The following is a 24,524-nucleotide window of genomic DNA, read 5'->3' on the forward strand; positions in this document are numbered from 1 at the left end:
ACATTGGGTGGTTCAGGGGGCCTGGGAGTTTAGAGATTTCCCAACATACACAGAGTTGGTCTAACGTTGCTTATTTAGAAAGCAACACTTTTACAACCCCAGTTATACCTGCAAATATTGGTTATATTCTGATTTAATTAGTGCAAAGAGCCAGTAACATATTACTAATTGTACTGTCTCCCCAATACTTTCACTTCACTGTCTGGTAGAGCACCTCTACCAGACATTGTTGGAGTACAATAAAAACATCATCTTGATCCCTGACCATCTGTGGCTATTGCAACCTAGTGTCATAGTTGTCTGTTCAGTTGGCAAGAATGTGTCAGTGTCTTGTGGGGAGAAGTATTCACACTGTTATTGGATGTAGCACTGGTTCTATATTTATGTCGTGGCTCCCAGCAAGCAAAAGACACTTGGTTTGTTTACAATATATGTTATCATCACTATGTCATTGTTAAATCAGTTTTTGACAACAACACTGTCATAAGACACGTTTGGCTTTCTTTCGAGTAATGTTCAGGGCTTAATTCCCCCCACCTTTGATAAAAATTGCCAATGAGGCACACCTCAGGATAAAAAGTAATGACTGTGAAGAGGTGGTGTCTCATTCTTGCAGTGGGTACTGGCTGTGTGTGTCTGGTAGCTGTGATGGGGGTGGAGGGGATGGAAGGAATTTGTCATGTTGGCTTTTGGAGTTTCAAGAGGGCGTTTCTCATTTCCTTTGGGTTAACCTGGGTGATGTTTATTGTTACTGTGGAGATGAGCAGCCAGCTCACACACAGCAGTCAGCAGTTCACTGACACTATGCTATGCTATGCTATGCTGTACTTTACTATTCTGAACTACACTATTCTGTACAGATAGGCACCAGTGGCGGCTGGTGACAATTATTTTTTTGGGGGGCGCTTTTTTTTTGGTGAGGAGGGGGGTGGCAAATAAATACAAAACAGTACTTTGAAACTGGACAAAACAACCAGCACTACTTTATTTAAACAACTAGGCCTATGTATTTTATATTTAAGAAGAGCCAGACAATATGATACAAGATTCAAGTTACAAACATAAGAAGATAGTGACTCTGACTGAGTTTTTTTTTTTTAACTACATCCTCCCACCCACTACCAAAAAGCATGTTAACTACTTGAACATTTTGCTCTCCTTTCCTTCTGGCCAGCACATTTCTCAATGACTCTCTGATTAAAGTCCTAAAGACAAATAAATAAATAAAAAAATAAAAAAATAAAAATATATATATATATATATATATATATATATATATATATATATATATATATATATATATATATATATATATATATATATATATATATATTCCTGTCCTCAACATCTACACTTAATAACTGATGCATTTTTTTTCATGCTCATATTTGAAGAATATTTATAATCATACAACTAAAAAGAGGTCAACTTCCATGTCTTTCAAATACGATATTGAAAAAGATGAAAAACTGAATCCAAGTTCTAACTTTGTTTTTCCTATATATATATATATATATATATATATATATATATATATATATATATATATATATTTGGTGGGTAGTTTATGACTTCATATTTCATTTGAGACCAGCTTCAGGTCGCATGCTTGCCGAAAGTTTAAGGACTCAGATAGACATACATTTGTCCGGCGTCCCTGCCCATGAAACTGCATGAAACACATTGAAACATAGGAAATAGTTAACCAATTAAAGCCAGTTTTTATTAAATGCTGAGGGTCTTACTACCAGCTGGCACATCGTATGAGTAAACTATTTTTTTTTTTAATTTTTATATAATTTTTGTATACATTTATATTTCTGGAATTTGATGGGGGCAGCACCGTAGCGGCTTCTATTGACAAGCCGCCACTGATAGGCACAGTCCTCAGATCTGTTTCTCACTGTACTACATGCATCACACCTGGCGCTTACCTTACTGTCTTTGTTCAGACAGCTGTGCATTCTTGTGCATTTTTGAGCATTCACTGAATCCAGTTCCAGAAGTGCTGCTCTGTACTTTATCCTGCCATCTGACCTCCCTGTTATTACATCAATATGTAATATTCAATCAAAAACATACCAGACATACTTTACTATCATTTAGTTCATATCACAAAACATTTCTCTTTTTCAAAGCAGAGTAGTGCAGTAGTGTTGAAATATGAAGGAATGTTTATGAGACACTTTTGATTTAGTTCATATGATGTAGAGACAACGGTAGGGTATTAAATCAATGTTTGGCAGCTTTAAATTAAATCAGTTTTCAGTACAGGCTTTGTTTGAAGGGCATTGTTGTTATATTATTTGAAAATTGAACAGAGCCTAGAAATTGAAAATGGCCAAATGGATCAGTTCCAGAAGGTATGGGGTAAAATAAATGGAGAAGGGATGGAGAGTGTGATGGGCTTTCTTTGTGTGTGTTTTCCCTGGATACTTTAGAATGAAACACCAGTACAGTAATCATGTGCTGCCTTGAAACTGCATTCATAATCTTGATTTTGGCTCGGTGAAGTGAAACCTCATGAAAAGTTAATTTTTTGAACAGTCAAGGCTGAGTTGAGGTACAGAGGTTTCTCAGGGATTTGCCCCCTACACCTTCACCTCCCATAACGGATTCAGTGGAGGCGCTGCTTCACAATGTTTCTTCTGACACCATCAAGGATGAAAAAGGGCCGATCAATAGCCTCTCTCCCAGCGGCAGTAAGAGGACGTAGATATTTAAAGCCTGGCTACTGGGGTTGAGAACTCAGTGCAAGGACTGTGTGTTTTGTTTGCAAAAGGCATACCCTTATTTGGTCGAAAACTTTCTTTTCATGGGATAGATTGCTCTGTTGCTATTAATACAGTAGGGTAGTAACCTATAATGTTTTTAGAGGGTTAGAAACCAAATATGCCACACAATTAACTGTGTTAACTGCCGCAGTGTTTAGTTAAGTAAGTTTTACCATTTTACAACTACATAAGACTATAAATAATTCCAAAGTAAACAAGCACATCCAGGCATAGCCAGGCTGGACCTTGAGTTTATGTTATACCGTTTAACTTTAAGGATTCAAAATGCACACTAGCTTGGGATTTACCATGGAAAGCAGTTGCAAACACCCAAGTTAAGCCACATAGCATCAATTACATGTGGAATTCAGGGCATTCGACAGAGTGTTTTCCTGCATAACAAGATAGCAGAACTTGTCCTTTTCTGTTTAAATATTAGAGCATTCTTTCCATGCGCCCCTCCACTGATGACCTGCAGGATTGGGAGTGCTGTGGGAAAACTCCCAGGCGGGTGCCAGCTAAGCAGTATGAAATGCGGATATACACTGTTTTTCCATTTCTATGTTAGGTTTAATAGGACACATTTTGTATCGTTTGGTTAGTCCTTGGTAAAAAAAAAAAAAATACTTATGGAGTTGTTTGAAGAATGGTTTTCTCATTATCACGTGAATAGAGGAAATGGCCTCTGTTCTGTCCCATGAATAGAAATACACCTGTTTGTATTGCTTGAAAATGTCAATGGCTTTGCATGATTGACAACACTGTTGTCTTGTCGTGGCTGTGAGTGACTGAATTGTTTTTGTTTTGTTTTCCTTCCAGGGGCCCTACAGCGAGGCCTGCAGGAATCTTGCCATGTTCAAAGCAGTGCTGAAGAAGAACAGAGATGGAGGCAAGGGGAGCAAGAAGGATTCAGGTATGTGGAAGATCAGGAGAAAAAAACAGCAAGCTAGGTTTCATGGAACAAATACCACATACCCCAAAGGCTTAGACAAAAACTGTATTTCAGAGGCAGATCATCTTGCGTTCAGTACTTATAAATTAATTTGTCACTATATAACTTTTATGTAGTGATTCAGCTAATGTAAACTGAAGAGAAAGTTGAGATGAAAACATAAAAGCCATACTAAATCTTAAGTGTGTACTTGGCAAACATACTGTCATCTAAACCATCATTCGCAGCAATTGCCTTAATATATATGGCCAATAATTTAGCCTTACCACTTCTGTCTGTGACATGTTTTCTTTGAAGAGCGCTGTGTGGTTTCTCAGTGATTGACTTATAGTTAAATATCCACAGTAAGAGCTGGAAAAGATGTTTGCACATATGGAATAAAGTAAAATATTACAGGTCAAGTTAGTTAGTTTTTTACTCTAAACGAAACAAAAAAACTGCTAGTTGCTATATAACTGAAGCCAATGGAGAACTTATGCAGGTAGTGTGACTAAATGGCGGTGGTGGTATACAGCTTAAAAAGAAAATCCCTCCAGTGCTTTGCTACAGTTGTAAGCGCCATTTTTCACCATAACTCAAATTAAACTTTAATAAAGAATTTGGCACAGTAAATTTATGAAAAAGTATTTGGACATTTTGTTTAACATGTAGCTTTGCACTGCAATTCGGTACAACAATAGGCCCAGAATGCAACACTTAAAATAAGGCTCTTGCTGTAATAGCAAGGACCAATATAGTCTGTGTAGCGCTGGTGAGGAGCAAATTACAACTGTGTAGGCTCACAGTAGCACCAGCCCACTGCATATTTCAATCAACCAAAATTATTTTATTTTATTTACTTTTGACTGTAGTGACAACTAGGCCATTGTATCATAACATGTTTTCTTTTCCTTTGGAAATCTGTAGTAGTTTTAACATGACTAAACGTGACTCAAACTCAGCAAGACATTGTTGACTCGTCTCTTTTTCATTCAACCGCCCCCTCCACTGATCTGTCTTTACATAGCATATGACCATTTATGCTTATACTGCATCTACCAGCCGAGACTTGATTTACCACCTCAGGGCTGGTTTTAACAGGTAGTCTGGTTCAAATAGTCACTGTATAAAGTAGATGCATGTCTCATAGTGTGCTCTTTCTGCCTTTGTCTGACGTGATGGTTTCACTCAACAGTCAACGCAAAAATTAAAGGGAAAAGACCGCCTCCCCTCACCTCGACTGCTCTCCAGCAGAGTACAAAGGTAGAATTGAGTATTGTGGGCTTGTATTGTTTTATATCAAGTTGTTGCAACCTGTCTCACATCTATGAATCATTCTGATAACATAGATTCCCTGTTACCTAGACACACACATACATTTACACTAAAACACAGGAGGTTCTGTGCACGTAAATGCTGGGAGCAGCAAAGTTTTATGGCGGGATACAGCTCCTTTATCCCAGCCCCACTCTCCCAGTTGGACCCTATCCATCAAGCTAAAGCAGCTCTGTCTCCTTTTCTCATGCTGGGACAATAAAATCTGGCCACTCCTCTCTGTTGTTTAGGGCTCTTAAGACAGATGAGAGGTCACAGAGATACAACAGCTAGCAGTAGTCACTTTACCCCATTGTTGTCCCTGCATAGGGCAAAAATCTCTGCTGCATATTTTATTTTCTGACTTAAAGAGTATTTTGAAGGTCAGGCTCAATGAAATGTATGTCATTTCTGGTGAGATTGTTGGCAAATTACCTGTAATAGCTTGTACTAAATAAGACGTATTCCTTAAAATAAATCTAGATTATGTTCCTAAAATATAGTAAATTGCATACCTTGCCACCCTGTGTTTACTCGTCTGTTGTCCTTGAAGAGTTTGTAAATTCAGGTCCTTCCTGGGATCTGAAATGAGATTTGTAACACAGAAGCCCTGATGAGATATGCAATGTTAAATCAAATTAGGTACACTGAAGTATAGTTAATGGTATCTGAGGCAAGAAAGTACCATATTGGACATAAAATATTCACTGCACCGTCTGTGAGGCTTAAATAAAGATTTCACCTCTTACCCAAAATGGTTTTGGGTTAGAAAGTTGTTTTCAAATTAAATGTCTGGTGCAATGGAGTTTTGTCCTCTATTTCATTGTACGCGGTTCTATCTTTCTGCAATTTTCAAATTGTATTATGGTCAAGGACTTGTTTAATTTGGTTGATACAGCATCAGTGTTATGTTTGAGATTTGTCTCACTGTTTTATACTAGGGATACAACAATACTGATATCGGATCGATACTGACCCAAATAGCTGGATCTTAAATGTCAGGTATCTCTGACATTTCATTAATTCTATGTTTATAGTCTGCTGTTTTTTCTCTCCACCCCCGCCTACTTGTGTGCGTCGAAGAAAAAAACATGACATAGCGTAGCTTATTAGCAGGTAGCATGCAGCTAAACACACAGGGTAACAGTAGCTTACTGGAAAATCCTCCTGCTTCCCTGAAGTCACCGGTGTGGCAACATTTTGCCTTGCCAGTAAGTTGTGGAAACAAACAACGAACGGAAAAGTGTGTGGGTTCCGATGGGACTTCATGGTGCGTTCAGGTGCCGATTGTAAACTCATTGTGCATTCAGGTGCCCCTCGTAAACTCATACTGCATTCAGGTGCACCTTGTAATGATGTTGCCTTACACATAAAAGAATGATCCCAGTCACTTCCACACAGTGAGGGATACAGCGTATTAATTAAACACTGGTATTAGATCTGTACTTTGTATCAGCTGTTACCTAAACCCCAGGTATCAGTTTCGGGACTAAAGAAGTTGCATCGATGCATCCCTATTTTATACCTGACAGATCATATTGGTACATATCTTTTGCTTACAAGCTTGTTGCCAATTTTGTCAGATTTTGCAGATGAATGAAAATTGTGTTTATTAGTCAACCCCATTGTTCACAGTGCTGCTTGCTTTCCTATAGGTCAGACTGTACATACTTTATTTCCTTCAGAAGGAGCAGAAGTACAAAGTCCCTGTAAAATCTGCTCAGCAACACATAATGGAAATCAGTGGGAGGAAAGACCTTGATAATGGTATAATTGCAAGATAGCTCAGCATATGTTGCTCATGACATGGTGGCTATGGACTGGAAGCAACTTTAAAGCAGTCAAGGAAACTTGGCCCCTATGCCAGATACCACTACAGTCATTAGCTCTCCTTTGGGATCTCCCCATTGCCAAGACCACAAAAACACACAGTTTGCTAATTTAGTTTCTCCATCATGTGCTCCTCCTAGATACCTCCTCCTCCTCGCTTGCCTCTTCTAGACTCAGTCTGTAAGGAATCTGTTTGGAATTGGCTTGTTTAATCCCTTTTAAATACTCGTTTTTTTTTTCTTTTTCTGTTTTTTTTAATGGTCTGCCACTCCGGAAGTGGGATGCTAGTTTGCTGTGGCCTGTTGCCTTTGATGTCAACATTTTTTGAGAGAGGTTACATTGCAAGTAAGCCTCACTTGAGTTAATAGATTTGGGACCCAAAGGCACAAGAAGATGATTATATTGTAAAGAACCAAATAGGGTTTTAATTGGTGTTCTCTTTGAGGATACAGGCCCCTCAGATTTTACTGCAAGTTTCACCTATGACTTCCTATTTATTCACAGCGTGTCTGGTTTGTAGTTCATTATAAAGCAAATAGCTTGTTCTAAGTTGGTAGAATTGTCATAAGGGAAGTTTGTGTGAATTTCATCCTGTTCTCTTCTTGATGCAGATATTCTTCAACAACTGTGTACTGAAGTAACAGTACAGTAAAGTATAGTAATTATAGGCAGAAGATAACCTGTGAATGGCAGTGATTCATCACAGAATTGGACTTTATTAGTTGACTGTTGTAAGACAAACGTGAAAACACAATTTTCAGTCAGTATCTGTTCATGATGTGACCCATGGAAACAGCATCTTTGACTCAGCTTTAATTGCTGTGGGTGACTATACATCCATGGTGACTGTGTGTGAGACTGTGTGTTGGGTATTGTCTCTGAAGGCCCCCCAACTTGAGCTTACTACTCGATGAGCTCGGCCGCTTGGGGCAGCTGCCAGACAGTTGTCTGTTGTGGGTGACACAGTGTTAATCACACTAGCATGCGTTGCCAAGCACTCTTTGAGGCTGATTTATTCATCCATCCAACAAACACACACACACGCGCCATGTGAACACAAACAGATATGCATCCACCAGTTGGAAGGCTTTTCGTAGTTTCTTTGGCAGTATGGAGACAGAAACTACATTAATACACCATTTTCTCATTTTCATGGGAGGCAGCAGTCCTGTTGTTGACCTGCAAGCACAGAAAATGGGTGCCAACCCTACTGGCCTGATTTAATTTCCCAGCAGTGTATCTACTGGGACAATAGTTGTTCTGTATGGCATTCTGACAGCATTGACATAAGACAGATTTTTATAGAGTTGTGAGGGAGGAGCAAAGGATTGGTACAATTCTTATGCCAGCAAATTTTTATTTACATGGATGCCAGATCGCCTTTGCACCAAAAGTCCCCTTTGAAATGTGCTATTTCTTTGTTCCTTTTAAATGCAGCATGGTTTACAGCTGAAGAGTGAACATGTGGCAACTTAACTTTTATCATCATTAAGGTCTCCCACAGCGGGGGGGGGGTTTCTCTTCAGAAAAAAATCTAATGAGAAGCAACTGACGATAAGCAGACAAAAGACAAGATTGTGTTACTGATTTACTGATCATTTTTAAAGAGTCCATTTCTGATTAGGAGAACCTCATTTAGAAGGTGTGTGTGTGTGTGTGTGTGTGTGTGTGTGTTACAGAGAGAGACTATTAAGCACTGCACTCTGTTGCCTCAGCTGTGGTAGTGACTGGTACATGCTGTCTCTGCAGTTTCTGTGAGTTTCTTGGGTGTTTGACCTTAAACAGTGATTTGTTGCGTAGTGTCAGACAACAGCAAATTAGTTACAAAGCAGGATTTTGTTTTGTTTGTAGGCATTCAAATAGTTCTTGAAAATAAGAGTTAGTAGGTTGAACCTGCAGTGCATACTGAATTTTCTTCAGGGGGTGGACTCAATAGCCCTGCAACGAAATACTTTCTTTGTAAAGCGTATACGGTTAAGTTTTTATTGAGCCTGCAGTGAGGTGTTGATGAAGCTAATAATATTTTTTAAGCAGTAGTTTCTGCTGTTGTGTTATTGTTTATTGTGGTTTAGATGGCAACTGACAATGCAGAATTCTGTAATCTCTCTTTTGCTTTCTATATTGTATATTCCCTCTCTGGTGATATAGTTACATATTGCAGCTGTTATTGCAGGGATTAATTTCCTGTTGTCTCTATTCTTTCTCTTTCAGATGCCCTTAGGGGTTTAACATGTGGAATTTTTACTGTTATTTGAAGAATTAACAATAACCACAGGTGGTCAGTTATTTGTCCAAACAAAAAAAGAGCTTTTGATGGACAGTTGTTCAAAGTTTTGTCTCAGAAAAAGCTAGCTTTTGACAGTTAGTGCTGCTAAAATAGCTTTTCTCACAAACATTTGTTACCCTGGAATAATCTAGCGGTTGTATTGTGGGCAGAAATGGAAAAATTAAAAAAAAATGTTTTAACTTTGTTCATGTGTTCATGAGTCAGAATTAACCACATGCTGTTTTTTGAGGACAGCAGCATTAGGTAGATGGACTAAAACACAGGCTTGCTTTTGCCCTACAATTATTTTCTCACCCTTTGGTCTCTTAAATGTGTGCCAGCCACTTTGTGGGTTAGATGATAACTTTTTTCTGAAGCCAAAGGATGTGCTTCATGTTACTAATATGGGTGACAAAGGTTTCTTTTGACGAACTTTGTTTCTGGTCTGAGGTGCAGCCTTCCTACATTACTAATGGAAAGCACTAAACCGGGTGCAGGATTAAAGTGAACTCTCGCTGACATATACATGGTGGTCAACCATCCCCTCAGACATTAACAAACACTACTCTGTACAGAGGCTGCCCACAGGTTCTAATGTCAAACTGCCTATGTTAGCCTGGTACTTCTCTGTGAACAGCTGGGTGGCAGCCTCCTCTCTAGCCATATCTACCGCAGCCATTTTGAGACACGCTCTCTCCTTGTCCTGTGGCTTTTAAGGGATCTAAAAGAAAATTCCCTCACTGTGTTCTTCCTTTGTGGGTAGAAGTTTAGATTAGCAAAACTGCGCTTACACCAAGAGTGTGCTCCAGGTGAATTAGGAATGCATGATGTATTTCTGGTGTAGTTTCTGGATGAAACTTTTGTATGGTAACAGTAGAGGAAGCATCTAGTCAGCGAAAGGCAGTGTTCATGTACTTAGCAAACTTTATACTAAAGCATAGAGAAAAACTAACAAAGACAAACTGTTCTTTTCATAAATTTGGTGTCGCAAAATTAAAAGTTGCGACTGCTGAACCAAGACAGACGGACAAACGAGATGCACACAGTCAACCACAGGATGTCTAGACCACAGATTACATACACTATGTGACCTGTGCAGGACAGGAAGATAGACTCCACGTTATGCCACGCACGCACGCACGCACGCACGCACGCACACACACACACACACACACACACACACACACACACACACACACACACACACACAGTGCGACAGACACAGCGAGAGGCAAGCAACCTCAAGAAACATTATTAACATCCTTTGATTAACCATAATAACTAGGGCTCAGACCATAACCACTGACTCCTTTTTATCATCAGATCATGGTTTTCCTTATGGAAAACACTTAAGTACGGCAAGAAAGTCATGCAGCTACAAAGCTCAGGTTGCTTTCAGTTCACCACTTGAGCTTTTAAGTTTAAGTATTTTGTAAAAAATAGATCTTTAAATCACTTAAAACACCTCTAGGTTTATGTCTAGGTTACCATCCTATGCCCTTCTTCTAACTTTACTTAAAATAAAACTGTGCTGAAAGTTGTGAAATGGCTTTTTGGCCCATGTTTGCTATTTTTCCTCCCAGTCATGTTTGTCTAGATTTCCATGCCCAGACAGTTATGGTAGGATTTAAGATGGTGGAGAAAAGAATGCACCTGATCTACAAAGGAGACCATTGAGTGCACAGACCTATGCGGCTATCAAAGCACTGTGCAGCCAGCAGGCAACGATTAGCAGGGCGTAGCTCAAACCACATCTTTCACTTACACACACACACACACACACATATACACACACGCACGCACGCATGCACGCACGCACGCACACACGCACACGCCCACACACCTCAGGTGTATCCACACTAGACACTCCCTGTTTCTCCTTCTGAAAAGCAAAATAAGGGCTCATGGAGAAAGCAGTGAACCTGGTCGGCCAGTCTCACTGTTTAAAAAAATATCCATGCATCAGAATGTACCTTTGGTTGCCAAACAATCCTCAAATGTGATAATGCTGCCTAACCTAATTGTACTGATACAGTACATTGCTCTTATGGTACTTAGTCTAGCCTCATTATCAGACTGAATTGCTATTTCATTACACTTCTTTTTTGGTGGGATTGTTAATTTGCCCATACCAATCAGTAGCCAGTGACTTATTTGTCTCGCTGATGGTTGCTAAGAGCAGTTAACATTTTTCACTAGGGCTGAATGATTAATTGCATTAGCAATACATAAATAATGGTAGTAGTTTATAAATAAATAATATGTCATTCATATAAATGTATGCATCACCTAATTTTATTCATTAATATAATAACATACAGGCCTGGCCTACAGGAAAGCATAGTTTATGTTTAATCTATCTAATATTATGTTGATCATTCTATACAATGATTTATTGTTTGTCTTTGTTGAATAATACGGAAGCTAAAGAGCTTAAAAAATAATCGCATTTTAAATCGCAATATTGGTTAAAACAAATCGCATTTAGATTATTTTCCAAAATCGTTCAGCCCTATTTTTCACATTGATCATAGAAACATTTTCTGTTTTTTTTTTTTTTTAAGTTTCTGTAGGTCGACCTACAAGAACCTTTACAGCCACTTTGATCTCATCCACACTTGTCTTCATTTTCCTATCACTATTTTTCAGGGATGTAGCTAGCTATGTACAAAGATGACATCCCCATTCTTAATCCCATCTTCAAATCTCTGATTGGTTAACTGTTTCTCTAACCGGTTAAAATAACTGTCAGTGGACACTCCATAATCCATATTACTGATTACTTTAGATATTTTTTCAGATTTTTTTTTCTTCTTCTAGTGGCACAACTGGTAATATTAAATTTAAAGTGGCTTGAGAATTCCACTGTACCTAAAACAGCTGTTATGGCTCATTTGAGTGTCGATGAATGCAGTTTTTCCTATAGGGATTGTTTTCATTTGAACTATAATTTGCATCCCATGGTCCTTTTTTTTGTTGGTGATATTCAACCAACAACGCATGCAGGAGAGCTAAATGCACATGCTAATGGTCAAATCTGACACTGCTCTTCCTGTCCAGTGGCTTCTCACTGGGAGGAATTTCGAAAATGCTTCTGTGGTTCCCAGAGGCGCACTGTCTGCAGTAGCAGCCGGTGACCAATCTCCATTACCCTAATTTGTCTCTCATTCACTTCACTTCAAGCATCGATGGTGCTTGTGACCTTGGAAGTATGTGCACAGCAGCAGACAAGAAGCCAAACAAATACATGAAGACTCGATGGAAGCAGGGGGTGATGTCATCTACAGCACAGCAACACACCAACATCATAGCTCTCCTTATCCCAACCCCCATTCATGCGCGAATAGTTTTTGCTACTTCAAAGAGGAGGAAAAACAGTTTATCAGTTAACACGCCAGGGTGTTAGATGGTCTTTGAGGTGGCGATAGTGGCTGTCCAGGCAGTTCATTGGCTAGCGAGGTCAGCAGGCCACTGGTTTTTCTAATTACAGTGTGACCTTCTTGGCAGACACATTCCTACTGTCTGATTTTCCGCTTTGCTTTCATACCTTTAACATCCTTTGTCTGTTATCTAAATGAGCACTTGGAGTGTCTCTTTCTTTGCAGAATACTACACTGTCACCTATAGGATGTACAAAGTACTATCTGTTCATTGCCTTACTTCTCTGTAGTTGACTTTGATATTTTTTCCAAGAATTCTGAGGGTTGGGTTTTTTCTCATTTATCGCCATCTCTCTATGCAGACACCAACCCATGCTGCCACAGCGTCTGACTCTCAGAAAAGTCTGTGTGGGTGTCTGTCAGACCTCTGTTCAGTCTTGGGCTGCAGGGCCCCTTTTTCTCTCCTCTATCGTACTCTGCTCTGCACTGCTCTGTTCTGCATTTCTGAACACAGAGTCTCTTTTTTTGTAATTGTGCCTGCAGATGAATGTCTTGCCATCCTTAGCTCAGGAGGGTTTGAGACAAGCTGAACTAATGACCTCAGTTCCTTTGTGCCCAGCCTCAAAGGGCCAGAGGATAGTGCTTATTGCAAAGCGGAGCAGTTTGCGCTGAGTGCTCCCTCTTCATGTTTATATCTATTATTTTAAAGATGGAATTTCAAGGTGATTCTTCTTTCTTTCTTTTTTTAACTATTGGTGAAGCTTACTAATGCCTAACAAAAGGGGTTAGAGCAGGATAGAAACTGGGGTGCATTCTGCTGGAGTTTCTTTTTCTGACATTATTAATCATGAAATTTGCAAATCAGGAGAACATTCACTTGCTAATTGAAAAAGAAGTTCTTATCAAAAAGTGCATGAAATGAGGTGAATGTGATTGATGCTAAACTCACATGGATTCACCATTAACAACGATTTTCAAAGATGGTACAAAGCTGCAAGATTTTCCCTGGTCCTTGTTTGCTTATGGGATTAGGCTCTTTGGAAGGATTGGACAGCCATTGTGCAACATCCTCGTCCATTTAGCATTACTGAACAAGCTGTTGTCCAGGGGTTAGTGGTGTTCTCATGACCTCACCTGGCCCCAGCAGAAGCTCTGCCTAATGATCTGTGCTAATGGCAATCAAAATCTGTTGTTAAACCAGATCTCCATGGCGACATTGGACTCCTGACCACATTGCACCTTTGCCTGGAAATAATCTCCATTTCTGCCTCAGTGCTGCTTTATCCATATTGTTAACACATAGGAATCAAAAATTGGAAGTCGAAAGCTCCAAGGTTGAGAGAAATCTGAGAATGTGGGACTGCTGAACCACTTCTCATCTGGCTGTATTGTGACTCCTCCACTTTGTAGCACAGTGCCCCCAGAGCTCTGTCCGCACTGTTAAAATGATTTATCATATTATGGACAAGTGTGCTTGGTAATTTATCATCCATCTGTCCTTTGCTTAGACTGGACCAGCTGTTTGTAGAGGACATTGATGTAATTAACCCCATGTAAAACCCATGTGAGACATTTTAGTTTCACCGTTGAAGCATTGCAGATGATGCTCAACAGCAATAAAAAGAGACAATGTAGCAGTCCTTTTTATTCCAAATAAAGACTTTGTCATTGAGTTAATACATCAATCTTATGTGCCTAGACGTTTGATCAGAGATACTACCAGAAAAGACAAGTCGAAAAAAAACAGTCGAAATAGATGGATTGTGTCTGTAAAGCTGAGTGCAACTGTATTAGCCCTGTTTTACAAGGTCTCTCAATTGTTGTATTATGTAGGTATATAGAATGTAAAAACGTATGCCAGGTACTTCTAACTTAGCTGAAGAGTGTTGAAGCACAGACAGCTGACTCCCTTTGACCACTCAAAGGACTTTGATTATGATAAGTGGTGTTGGACAAGAATGGATAGGAGGTGATGGGGTGTATTTTCTCTTTAGTGCGGGAGTGAACAGTGTGCCCCACTTGCCTAGAGTCTGGTACTGAGGAGGCATGCAGAGAGACATTCATACTGGGACCTCACACACAATACTGCTAGCATGAATATCAATAACTCTCCAGCCAGGACTGTCAACAGTGGATCTGCCCTAATTTATTCCAAATCTCTGATGAAATAAGGTCAAGCCCTTGAACCCTTCAACATGGCCACTTGGTTCATTTAGATTTTCACTGATGGTCAGACATTTGCATTTGTGTGCTATTGTCCTTTGTCTACAATATGCAAACCTAAAATGGTGTAGTTGATTTTGTTTTGTTAGGTGATATAACTAGCAGTAGCACCTGATAAATCATTTGGTGGACTTTTTCTATATTCTAGTTCTCTAACTAGAAAACTGTAGGTGTGGCTGTTTTTTACTCTTGACAGCACAATTATTTCCCATGTTAGTGTACCTACACTCTACCTCTTTCGTTGCTGCATTTTAGTGGTACGTAAAAATACAGTAATGCTCCTCCTACATTTTGTTTAACTTTGACTCTGCAGCGGCCTTGGGACTGATTGATGGCGTGAACATACACATAGTAGCTTTGCAAGATCTCACCATCATTATACTCTAGTCTATGTAGGACTGACCAAATGTGTGCAATAAAAGGATAGTATTGTGTTTTCACGAATATAGCACAACTGCTCTTTTCTGCATAGACTTTTCTCAGGTAGATCAATCAGTTCATCGTTATTAGAAATATCCTCTTACTTTGTGAGAATGGTCTAATTAAAATCTGCTTAATTGGCTTCTTTTTTTACTATTAAGTATTAAGTAGTACACAGTGTTTCTCCTCTGACAGTCCCTTTATTGGCCTTCCTAGTGCTTCCCTGTCACAAATCTTGAAATAAAACATGGTAAAGATACTGTCTGGTTCATCTTTTTTTCTATACCCACTTAAATTGGTGATTTATGAAGAGGAATGGAAAATGTCATGGTGCCTGCCCACTGCTATCCTTCTCCTCCTCTACTTATTCTCCCCAAGACACACACATACCCCTCCCTGTCAGCCTCTCTTCCCCTGGGGCCAGTGGGAAAGGCATTCCAGAGCTCAGGCCACTGCAGTGTGCATCAGAGGGGAAGAGAGAGACGGACAGAGTCTTAGTGCTTTGGATTCAGAACATTCTGCAGTCTTGCTTTGCCTACAGCATCTTAGCTTTTGCATAAAGCAGCTAATTTGTACTCATTATCAAGTGCATATGAATTTGAGGTGAGGGTTTCAGAGCTGCAGGAACTGTTCCTGTTTCTGACAAGCTAAAACTAAAGACCCTGTCTTGAGTTGTTTTCTCTCCTCAGGGGCCACCAGCATAGATGAGTAATCCTTTGAAACCAGTAAGAGTTGCTCTGGACACTTGAAGAGTTAATGGAATTTGATTGTTGCGGACAAAATTGACATTTCGATGGTAGAAAATTAGCCCACAGGAGGAATGTGGAGCTGTCTTTTAATATACTTAACATACAATAAATGCTTCAAGGAAGAGGTGTCGCATTGGTTGCCTTTTATTCCCTATATACTTAATTCTGCACCAGAAATGAAGTCAGGCGGGCAATGATGTTATACAACTGCAAACAAAAAGTGTGGCAAATGTGTTGCAAGAGAGCTAACACACTCAGTTTTATTATTTATCACTTACACCAGTCTAGGTTTTACAGCATTTTGTCAGGCTGACTTATACAGTATTTTGACTGTTCCTATGGCTACTACTGACTTAGTAAAGTGGTCTGAAATTAGAATGTCCTCATGGGAAAAACACTAATGCCTCTTTCACAGACTGTTTGTATGGCTTTGATTAACAGAAATGTGTATTCTTTTTTAATGTCTTAAATGATTTAGAGAATTTTTGAACCAGACGGATTTGCATCTTATTATCATATTAGATCTAATTTGTCCTTCATCATCATAGACGACTTGTACTGAATACCTTCCCCCATGCTGTAGTCCTTGTTGTCTGGCTCTCTCTCCTCTCTGTGGGTTGCTGTGTGTTAACCATGACAGCTTTTGTGAAACTGTCACCCTGGTCTCGGAAGTACACAGGGAATCCACATTGGCACTCAGTCTAGCGGGAGAATTCCCCCTTTGGTGGATTGTCCTATGGTCATCGTGCTTTGTGTGTCGACTGAAAGAATCTGAATTAATTATAGCCTTTCTTCGTGGTCCACAAAATTAACCAGTAAGAAGCTAATGGTGTGTGTGTGTGTGTGTGTGTGTGTGTGTGTGTGTGTGTGTGTGTACATGTACGTGTTATGGAGAGAAAATAGAATGGTATCATGAATCATATTGTTTAAATATACTTTTCTAGTATAACCAGCTTTTGCAAACGTAATTTGCACTGTAAATAGTATTCTTTTTGGCGAGCCAAGTGGTTTGCCATAAATGCTACAGGCAATGGATAAACAGAAACAACACTGTTCCTCTCTGCTAATTCAGTTATTCTGTCTTTGGCATATATCATAATTTTTGGAGACATAGTCTTGCATTTTGAATTCTGACTTTCCATTCATACGGGCAGAGTGATGTGGGTCAATAGGTCAATGTGCGTCAGCTAAGCCTCCTACCCTTCACTCCTTTTTGGGGTTGACAAAGGCTGCCATTGTTCAACTTTTGTGAAAAGTTTTCTGTGATAATGATTGTTATTTTATTAGTGTTCCAATGTAATTTAACTGACTCCCCAGAGAATTTATCCATGTTATCCAATCTGTCCGGCCACACCGGCTGCGATGAGGCACGGAGCGGCCGCTCCTCCATTTCTTCCGTGAGCCGCGGGCCAATGTGTCAAGCCAGGCAGGTAATCGCATAGAGGAAGGCCACAGTGCAGCCGGATACTTTACAAAATAAAACTAATTTCAAGATAAAACACCCAGGTTTATGGTGATTTTGACTGTCTTGAATTCTCAGCTGTGTCTACAGCGAGAGCCATGCTGTAGAGGAGAGGAGAAGGATCGCTTTGCGTCCGGCGCAGAGAAATGCGTGCCTGGTATGAGCCAGGCATGCGATCATGCATGAATCTACGCTTGCCGGCTATTCGCGGCTCTTCCGCGTGCGGTGTGTTTTCGGCGTAAGAGTTGGGTGACAACTTACTCCTTGACACTATGTGCACAATACTTATTTAACACTGAGGTGCCAAACACAGTCCTATTTGGGGCAGAACTGCTGTATTGCAATGTGTTTCTGTTGTTTTGTACACTGCCTTTGAGATTTTAAGAGACTGGCGTAAATCCATATAGTTTACCTAAAGGTTAGATTAATCTACTGGACAGTTCAGGTCCTTTTGGACAATGGAGAGGGTATGTGTCTTTCAGGGGGGAGTGAAAAAGGAAGACGTTTAGGCCGTGTATGAAAAAAGAAATTCATTGTGGTTGACTTTTATTTTATGAGAAGGGTCATCTCCCACCTTGTTGTCTTTCTATATCCATAAATAAACCAAACCAAAGCAAACCATAGTGTAATCAGAATGCAGAAGAGTGAAATTAATTTTCAAAAAAATATGATTTTTTTTGAAGTTTCGAACAATGAAGATACCCTCATCAGCATTCAGCCAGTTACAATTTTATACTTCCCTTTTATGGAGTTTTAATTCAAAGTACAGCATTTCCATCTTTAGGATATTACTGCAGATGTAGGAGCCAGTGAGACGGCACATTGGTTGAAATAAGCTTTTAAGATTGACTATAATACTATAATAATTGATTTGTAGTCTAATGTTTATTTTTCTAAATCAGTCTTGAAATAATATTGAACTGTTTTTAATGGGTTGGGCATGTCCTCATAGTCTCTTGCCCTTCACTTTGATCAGGAGGAAAGCGCATGCAAGGGACTATAATCATTTTTACATCATCTTAGGGCAGCACTGTATAATTAGAAAGGGTTGATTTTCTTGACCACAGCAGGGGCTGAAATTGCAGGCCTTGCACCAACCAAAGTTTAGGAAAGTAACTGAAATAGCACTGGCAAGTTTCTGTCCTTGTGTCCCTCTACGTTATAAAGTGTTGGTCAGATGGCAGAGCAGTCACCGTGACACACTGCAGCCTATTCACCAGCACTTGGACGGCCAGCTTTTATGTGGCGCCTCTTGTTTTCAGAACCAACAACCAAAATTACAACTTTGTCATAATCTCTTTAGCATGCACTACGCCTGGGTAGCTCACCTGGTAGAGCGTGTGCCTATATACAGAGGCTTAGTCCTCGACGCAGCGGTCGCGGGTTCGTTTCCAACCTGCAGCCCTTTACTGCATGTCGTTCCCCTTCTCTCTCCCCTTTCATGTCTACAGATGTCATATCTAATAAAGGCCTAAAATGCCACAAAAAAATCTTAAAAAAAAAAAAAAAAGTTACCCAATGTTGCTTAGTTTTGTAAAACATATGTAGTGTTTCACCTACATAAGGGCTTCTGTGTCACACTGCAACAATTATGCTTACCACAGAATCACAAATAATACCAATTCCATTATGATATCTTAAATGTATTCATTAAGTGTCAGGTTGCACACAAAGGGAGCGCTAGTGCTGCTGCCACAGAAATTGGTCTATGTAGACTAGTTTGACAAGGCAGAAGGGTACCATTCCAGATGTTTTCTCCCAGTATATTATCTGCAGTTAAATTAAAAAAATGATCTTCAAATCCCACACATATGGGCCTTAGCATTATCATTTTGTACAGCTAGTGTGCATGTATTGTTAAAATATATAATTTGTTTTGAAATTGTATGCCTTTATTCAGGAGTTAAAGTAGAGATATGACAGGAAATTATGGAAGGGAGAGATAGGAAATGACACGCAAGATAAAGATGCCTGGCTGACACCAACTTGGGATGTTGTGGTACATGGTTAGCATCTAAACTGTAGGACTACAGTCCTTTTTAGTTATTAAAAAACCCAATCTCACACCTAGGGGAAACATGTGTGCTGAATGCTTACCACAGAGAGAAATTAACTTAGATTCCCTGCGTCATATCTTCATTATTTGTATATCTAACCCACAGCCAGGCACATACTTCCCTGACGACCATTAAAAGTGTCAATATTAATGTGGATTCAGTAATGTACTGCATGACCTTTGGGTCATTCACATGTTTTTCCATATTTGAAGACATGCAGAGGTGTCATTGCAACCTTTCCGTTTCCTGTCTCTGGCATTCTTCTTTGTTTAGGAGCCCTTTAAAACACAGAACAGCTTTTGGTCCCCTGTGGTGAGCTGGAGGCGTGGAGAAAATTGGTCTCTGTTTCTGATTAGCCCGGCAGACCAACAAAAACACTCATTTCCCTGAGGAGAGAAGCAGGATGCTAATAGTAGCTTGCCTCTTGTAGTTGAGTCTTCAGTGATTTCTGCAAACCTCTGGCTGCAGTCTGCAGACAGGCGTCAGAGTTAATCTGCTGAAGTCTTCCCTAGCTGCACAGTCCTGAAAACAGAACTAGCTAGCTAGCAGCTAATCGTCATTTCTGTGGTTCACCACATCTGCAGTTCTGATTTAGCTGGCTCTGCTGACATATGGTCTGTATTATTAGTTAGGTACTACATGTTATCTTGAGGTTGATAATTCATACATTTTAATTTGTGGCCATGATGAGTGGGCAACTTTGATGCCACATAATAGATGACTTTGCCGTTTGCTGGCTCCCTTGCTAGAATGGTCTTTCCATTCAGGTTTGGTTCTCAGTAAAGCAAAACCAGTTTTTTCCATCTAGGGCTTGGACTCCACTGAACAAACTAGAAGCCAGGTTAAGTCATTCGTGGTGTGGTGAGCCATTTTCGTGAGGAGAATAGTATCTCAATAGGTGAGACAGAAAAATGTAGGGAATATCTAGTTCTAGATGTAAGCAGCAGAGAAAGTGAACTATAGCTGTCCTGAAAGCACACATGATTAAGTGTCGGGCTGAGAGAAATCTTGCTGGCTTAGGCTATATTGTACGCTAGCAGATTTCAGGACAACTGGATTGCATTGCAAACCACCACAACCAGTTTAACAGCTTTTTTTCTTCTTTGAGATTATAATGATACCATGGTGTTTTTGCATGGGAAACAACAAAGTATGCTTGTACCCCCACTGTCATAAAGATGAGAGGCATTATGAAATGTGGATGTCTTGTTGATTCCTAAACTTATCATAATTGTGTTTGAGAGATTAGTCGACAAGGGGCAGAACAGTTGTTAATGCCTATGGTGGTTTATAAGGCAAATGTACGAGGTAAAAAGGATTTTTTTCCCACAGGTGAGGTTTTCTCCCTCACGCCATAGCCCTGTAAGGTTGATGCAGCTACTAGAAACTGTTGTGAATCAGGGAGTGACATGCATCAGCAGCAATTTGAGCTTTTCAAGCTGCTCAGTGTTGATTGACATATATTGGACTTTGAGTTCACATGTGTCCGGACACTTCAAAGTACTGCATCCTGAATACCAGGATAGGATTATTATTATTATTATTATTTTTTTTTTTTTTTTTACAGTTACTCAAATTTTGTTCTATTCACTTTTTGAAACGGCTCACTGTAATGGATTTCTTCTATCTAGGCAACAAACTGTGACAATTGTGTCTAATCCAGTAATCTTCAAAATAAGCATTATGTTATGTCAAACATCTATGATTGTTTTCCAAGTTAGGACTGATCGACATTCTGCTGTATTCCTGCAGTGATGGAGAAAAGGAATATGGATAGAGATTAGATGAAGATGAATGACACCTGCCTGTGAATGAGCGAATTCATTAAATGAGTTTGATGACAAATTTTCGTCCATAGTAACTACAAATACTTAGCAAGGAACAGAAAGCCAGTGTGCTTAGTGAATTCCATGTTATCTTAACTCAGTGGTCAATGACACAGCCTTCACTAACTGGATGTCCTTCTCAGGTGCCCTGATGTCATGAGAAAATACTCATTGGCCCACGACCCTGGGTTTAAATACATATTATGTGGCCCTGTTTTTTCAAGCATCCAGGTCTCTTCTGCTTTTTTCCCACCTCTACCAGTCATGTTTGTTTGTCTCCCTAGCAACCTTAGAAGAGACTTATGTTTGGCATTTCTTTCTGGCATAGCAAAAAGAGTCTGAGTATAATTACAGTAAATATATTATAATATATTGTTTCCACCATTAAACAAAATGTTGACAGCAAAACCATACTGGGTGGTCAAAAATGTATCTGACAGAATGTTTTTCCCCTTAGAATCAGCAAACATTCTTTCACATGCAAGGACATTTTAATTCCTGTAATCATATGTCAGTTAGCCAACTTGCGTGGGATAATTTTATTTTGCGAACACAGAGCATGAATGTTAATATTTGGCATCTATTAGGGTCTTCATCAACCGTTGCAGACATACAAAAAGCTCAGCAAAATGGAGATTGAGGAATGATGACAGTAAACTTTCTCTCGGGGGAAACAGAGTTTAATGTAACATTGAGTAGAGGCAGTGGCAGATGCAGCAGTTTGCAAATAGGGCAGGTACAGTAAAAGCAAAAATAGAGGGCAGTGTACTGACAGCTCAAATAAGACACTTTATTGCAAAAGGTGCATTGGATACATGTTGTACTGAGTGGAGTATAGCATGTGAGTGTATCATCGTAATTTGAGTTTGAGGATTTCTTGGAAGCTTTGTTCCATTGAAACAGGAGAAACTAGATGCATGTTCAATATTTAAGTTTTATTCAAATTATTACAGGAAATCTCAGTAAGTGACCACTCTACTGTATGCTGAAATCCACCATTATCCCTGCTGTGTAAGCAGATTTTATATATATATATATATATATATATATATATATAGTTGTGTGAAATCTGTGAAAACTCATGTACTCATTTGATAAATTGAAAAATGTGTCAATTAAGTTTGCATTAACACTTGGTTTGCCCCTGAAAGGCTTTGGGTTTAAACATTTTCACCTGATAGCTATGATATGTATGTTTGCATCTATACTCAGAAATGGCATCCTGTCAGAACGTAGTTGCTTTCTGCAGCAATAAAAGGTTTCCTCTGAGGTTTTACATCCCTGGTGTTCAGACTCAGGATGGTAGTAAAAGCAAATGGTTTGGTACATTGTTTCAATTGGGTCAGCTTCAAGGTCCGTTTGGTCATCTTTATTTATCTAAACAAAAAGCTTTTGCAGGTTCTGGTCTCTGTATGAAATAAAATCCTTAAAACTAAGATTCTTTTAAGAGGATGGAGGAATGAAGGGGTGCTGTCAATTCAAGAGTGAGCTCGTGAGATGGCTAGGGTGGCGACGTTTGAAAAGATGTCATACAAACGGTTTTCCAAGTCGAATGTCTACACTAGAAAATGGGGAAGGTACTTGACGTTTCCTAAGAAGCTTTGTGCTGGGGAGAGACGTGTATGATGGGTTTATGGTGTTGCCATTTATACATATGTTTATGTGGTTTATAGTTTTTTGTCTATTTTGTTATTATTTTGTTGTTTGGTCTTGAATATTGTAGTTACGGTGTCATCTTTTCTTGATTTTAGTGTGGGTGTGTTTTAAAATTGTTCAATCATAAAAAAAAAAAAAACAAGATAAGTTTAAGCCACTTCCACGGTTCTTGTTGAGGTCATTGACTTTCTAGGTGACTGGAAGAAGTGTGTACTGTGGCAGCTGAATTTGTTTCCTCTGGCACATTCTGACTGTTAATTTCTAGTATATTTTGGCTTGTTAAGTTTTTAAAAAGATTTGTGTGCAGTACATTCATATAACACGCATTACTTTGTTCAATAATTCTCAGTTTTAACAACATTGTAGCACTTTGGTATAAACAGGTTTAAAAGTCCACAGAGTATCACTTCTTACAGCCCTGAAAACTCTGTTTTACACAAACGGCTAAAAAGCACTAGCACAGTAAGAGAAAACGATAAGCCTACATAAGTGTGTTTTTGTACTGCTCATGCATACCTAAATAGGTAGCAAAAGTGTAAGGACTGTGCTTGTTTTTATGTCAGTACATGAGGTAATAGGAGGATATTTGTAAATTCTACAACAACCTTGTGGTTCTCCTCAACAGGTGATGGCCACAGCCACAGTGCCCAAAGAAGATTCCCACCTGAGGGAAACCCTCAACTCCAGGGGCCTGGCAGCGGTCACCCTAATGTCCCGGATGATGTTTTCAGATTAAGCCTTGCCAAAGGAGTGTCCATGTCTCTTCCATCCTCACCTCTCCTGCCACGACAGTCCTACATGATGCCCTTACGCCAGAGCAAGAGATCACCAGGTACTGGTTGTAACTATATTTGAGCTTTTCTATATAATGATATTATGAATCTTTTGTTGTTGTAGCTGCTTTGCCATTGGGTAAAATACTTTTAGAACAAAACGCCTGTGTTCTGTAGCAACATAAACAAGCTAAATGTGCTACAAGCATTTGGGTAATTCCAATTCTTCGCACACTATTTAAGTCTCTATTTAAGTATTTGTCTCTATGGGCGTCCTGTTAAAAATTCCCTTCCTGTCTAGACTGTCAGATGCTTTTGTAAGATAGTTGAACATCTGACAGAGCTCCAGGAATGACGGTCCCTCTTAAGCTTGTTTCATGGTTCTGCGCAGGCTCCACACAGAGCTTTTGCCGTAGCTTACGTAAGTAGCCTGATGTTTATACTTGTGCACTGGTGTGTGCATCAAGCCGGCGTGTGTGTGTGTATGTGTGTGTGTGTGTGTGTGTGTGTCTGTGTGGGGGGGGGAGTGTGTTAGAGCGAGGGAGAAGTGAGAGAGTGACGGCGATTAGCTTCGGAGAGAGTAGCGACTCTAGAGTCCTAGTGAGAGAAGCAAAGTGTCTCCCCTGGGCTTTCTGACTAACGTGGGAAATCTTTAGCAGGAAAAGTTAACCCTCTCCTTGATATCATGTTGTTTATGGAGAAGGAGAACCAGGAAATGAGTCAGGGAAGCAATAGAAGTTATACAAGAGACAAGAGGATACAGTAAAAACAATAGCTAGACCGTTCTGGGTCCCAGCAGTTAGTGTGTGAGCTCAGACTGGTTGCAGGGGATTGTTTTTTTTCACCTCATCCTTGTATTTGAC

The 24,524-nt window shown here is 39.6% G+C and overlaps 1 protein-coding gene across 10 annotated transcripts in view; it reads left to right on the top strand.

Moving 5' to 3' along the window:
* tanc1b (tetratricopeptide repeat, ankyrin repeat and coiled-coil containing 1b) overlaps positions 1 to 24,524 on the top strand; it is a 103,515-nt gene that overhangs the window by 8,203 nt on the left and 70,788 nt on the right. For all 10 annotated transcript variants that reach the window (XR_013502665.1, XM_078261787.1, XM_078261786.1 and 7 more), the window contains exons 2-3: positions 3,594 to 3,687; positions 23,514 to 23,720. Coding sequence is in view for 9 of the 10 variants with exons in the window: in XM_078261787.1 (XP_078117913.1) it covers positions 3,627 to 3,687; positions 23,514 to 23,720 (268 nt within the window). In the remaining variant the exon portion in view is untranslated. The remainder of the gene's footprint in view (positions 1 to 3,593; positions 3,688 to 23,513; positions 23,721 to 24,524) is intronic.

Source organism: Sander vitreus, chromosome 11 (genome assembly GCF_031162955.1).
Source record: "Sander vitreus isolate 19-12246 chromosome 11, sanVit1, whole genome shotgun sequence".
Taxonomy (NCBI): Eukaryota; Metazoa; Chordata; class Actinopteri; order Perciformes; family Percidae; genus Sander; species Sander vitreus.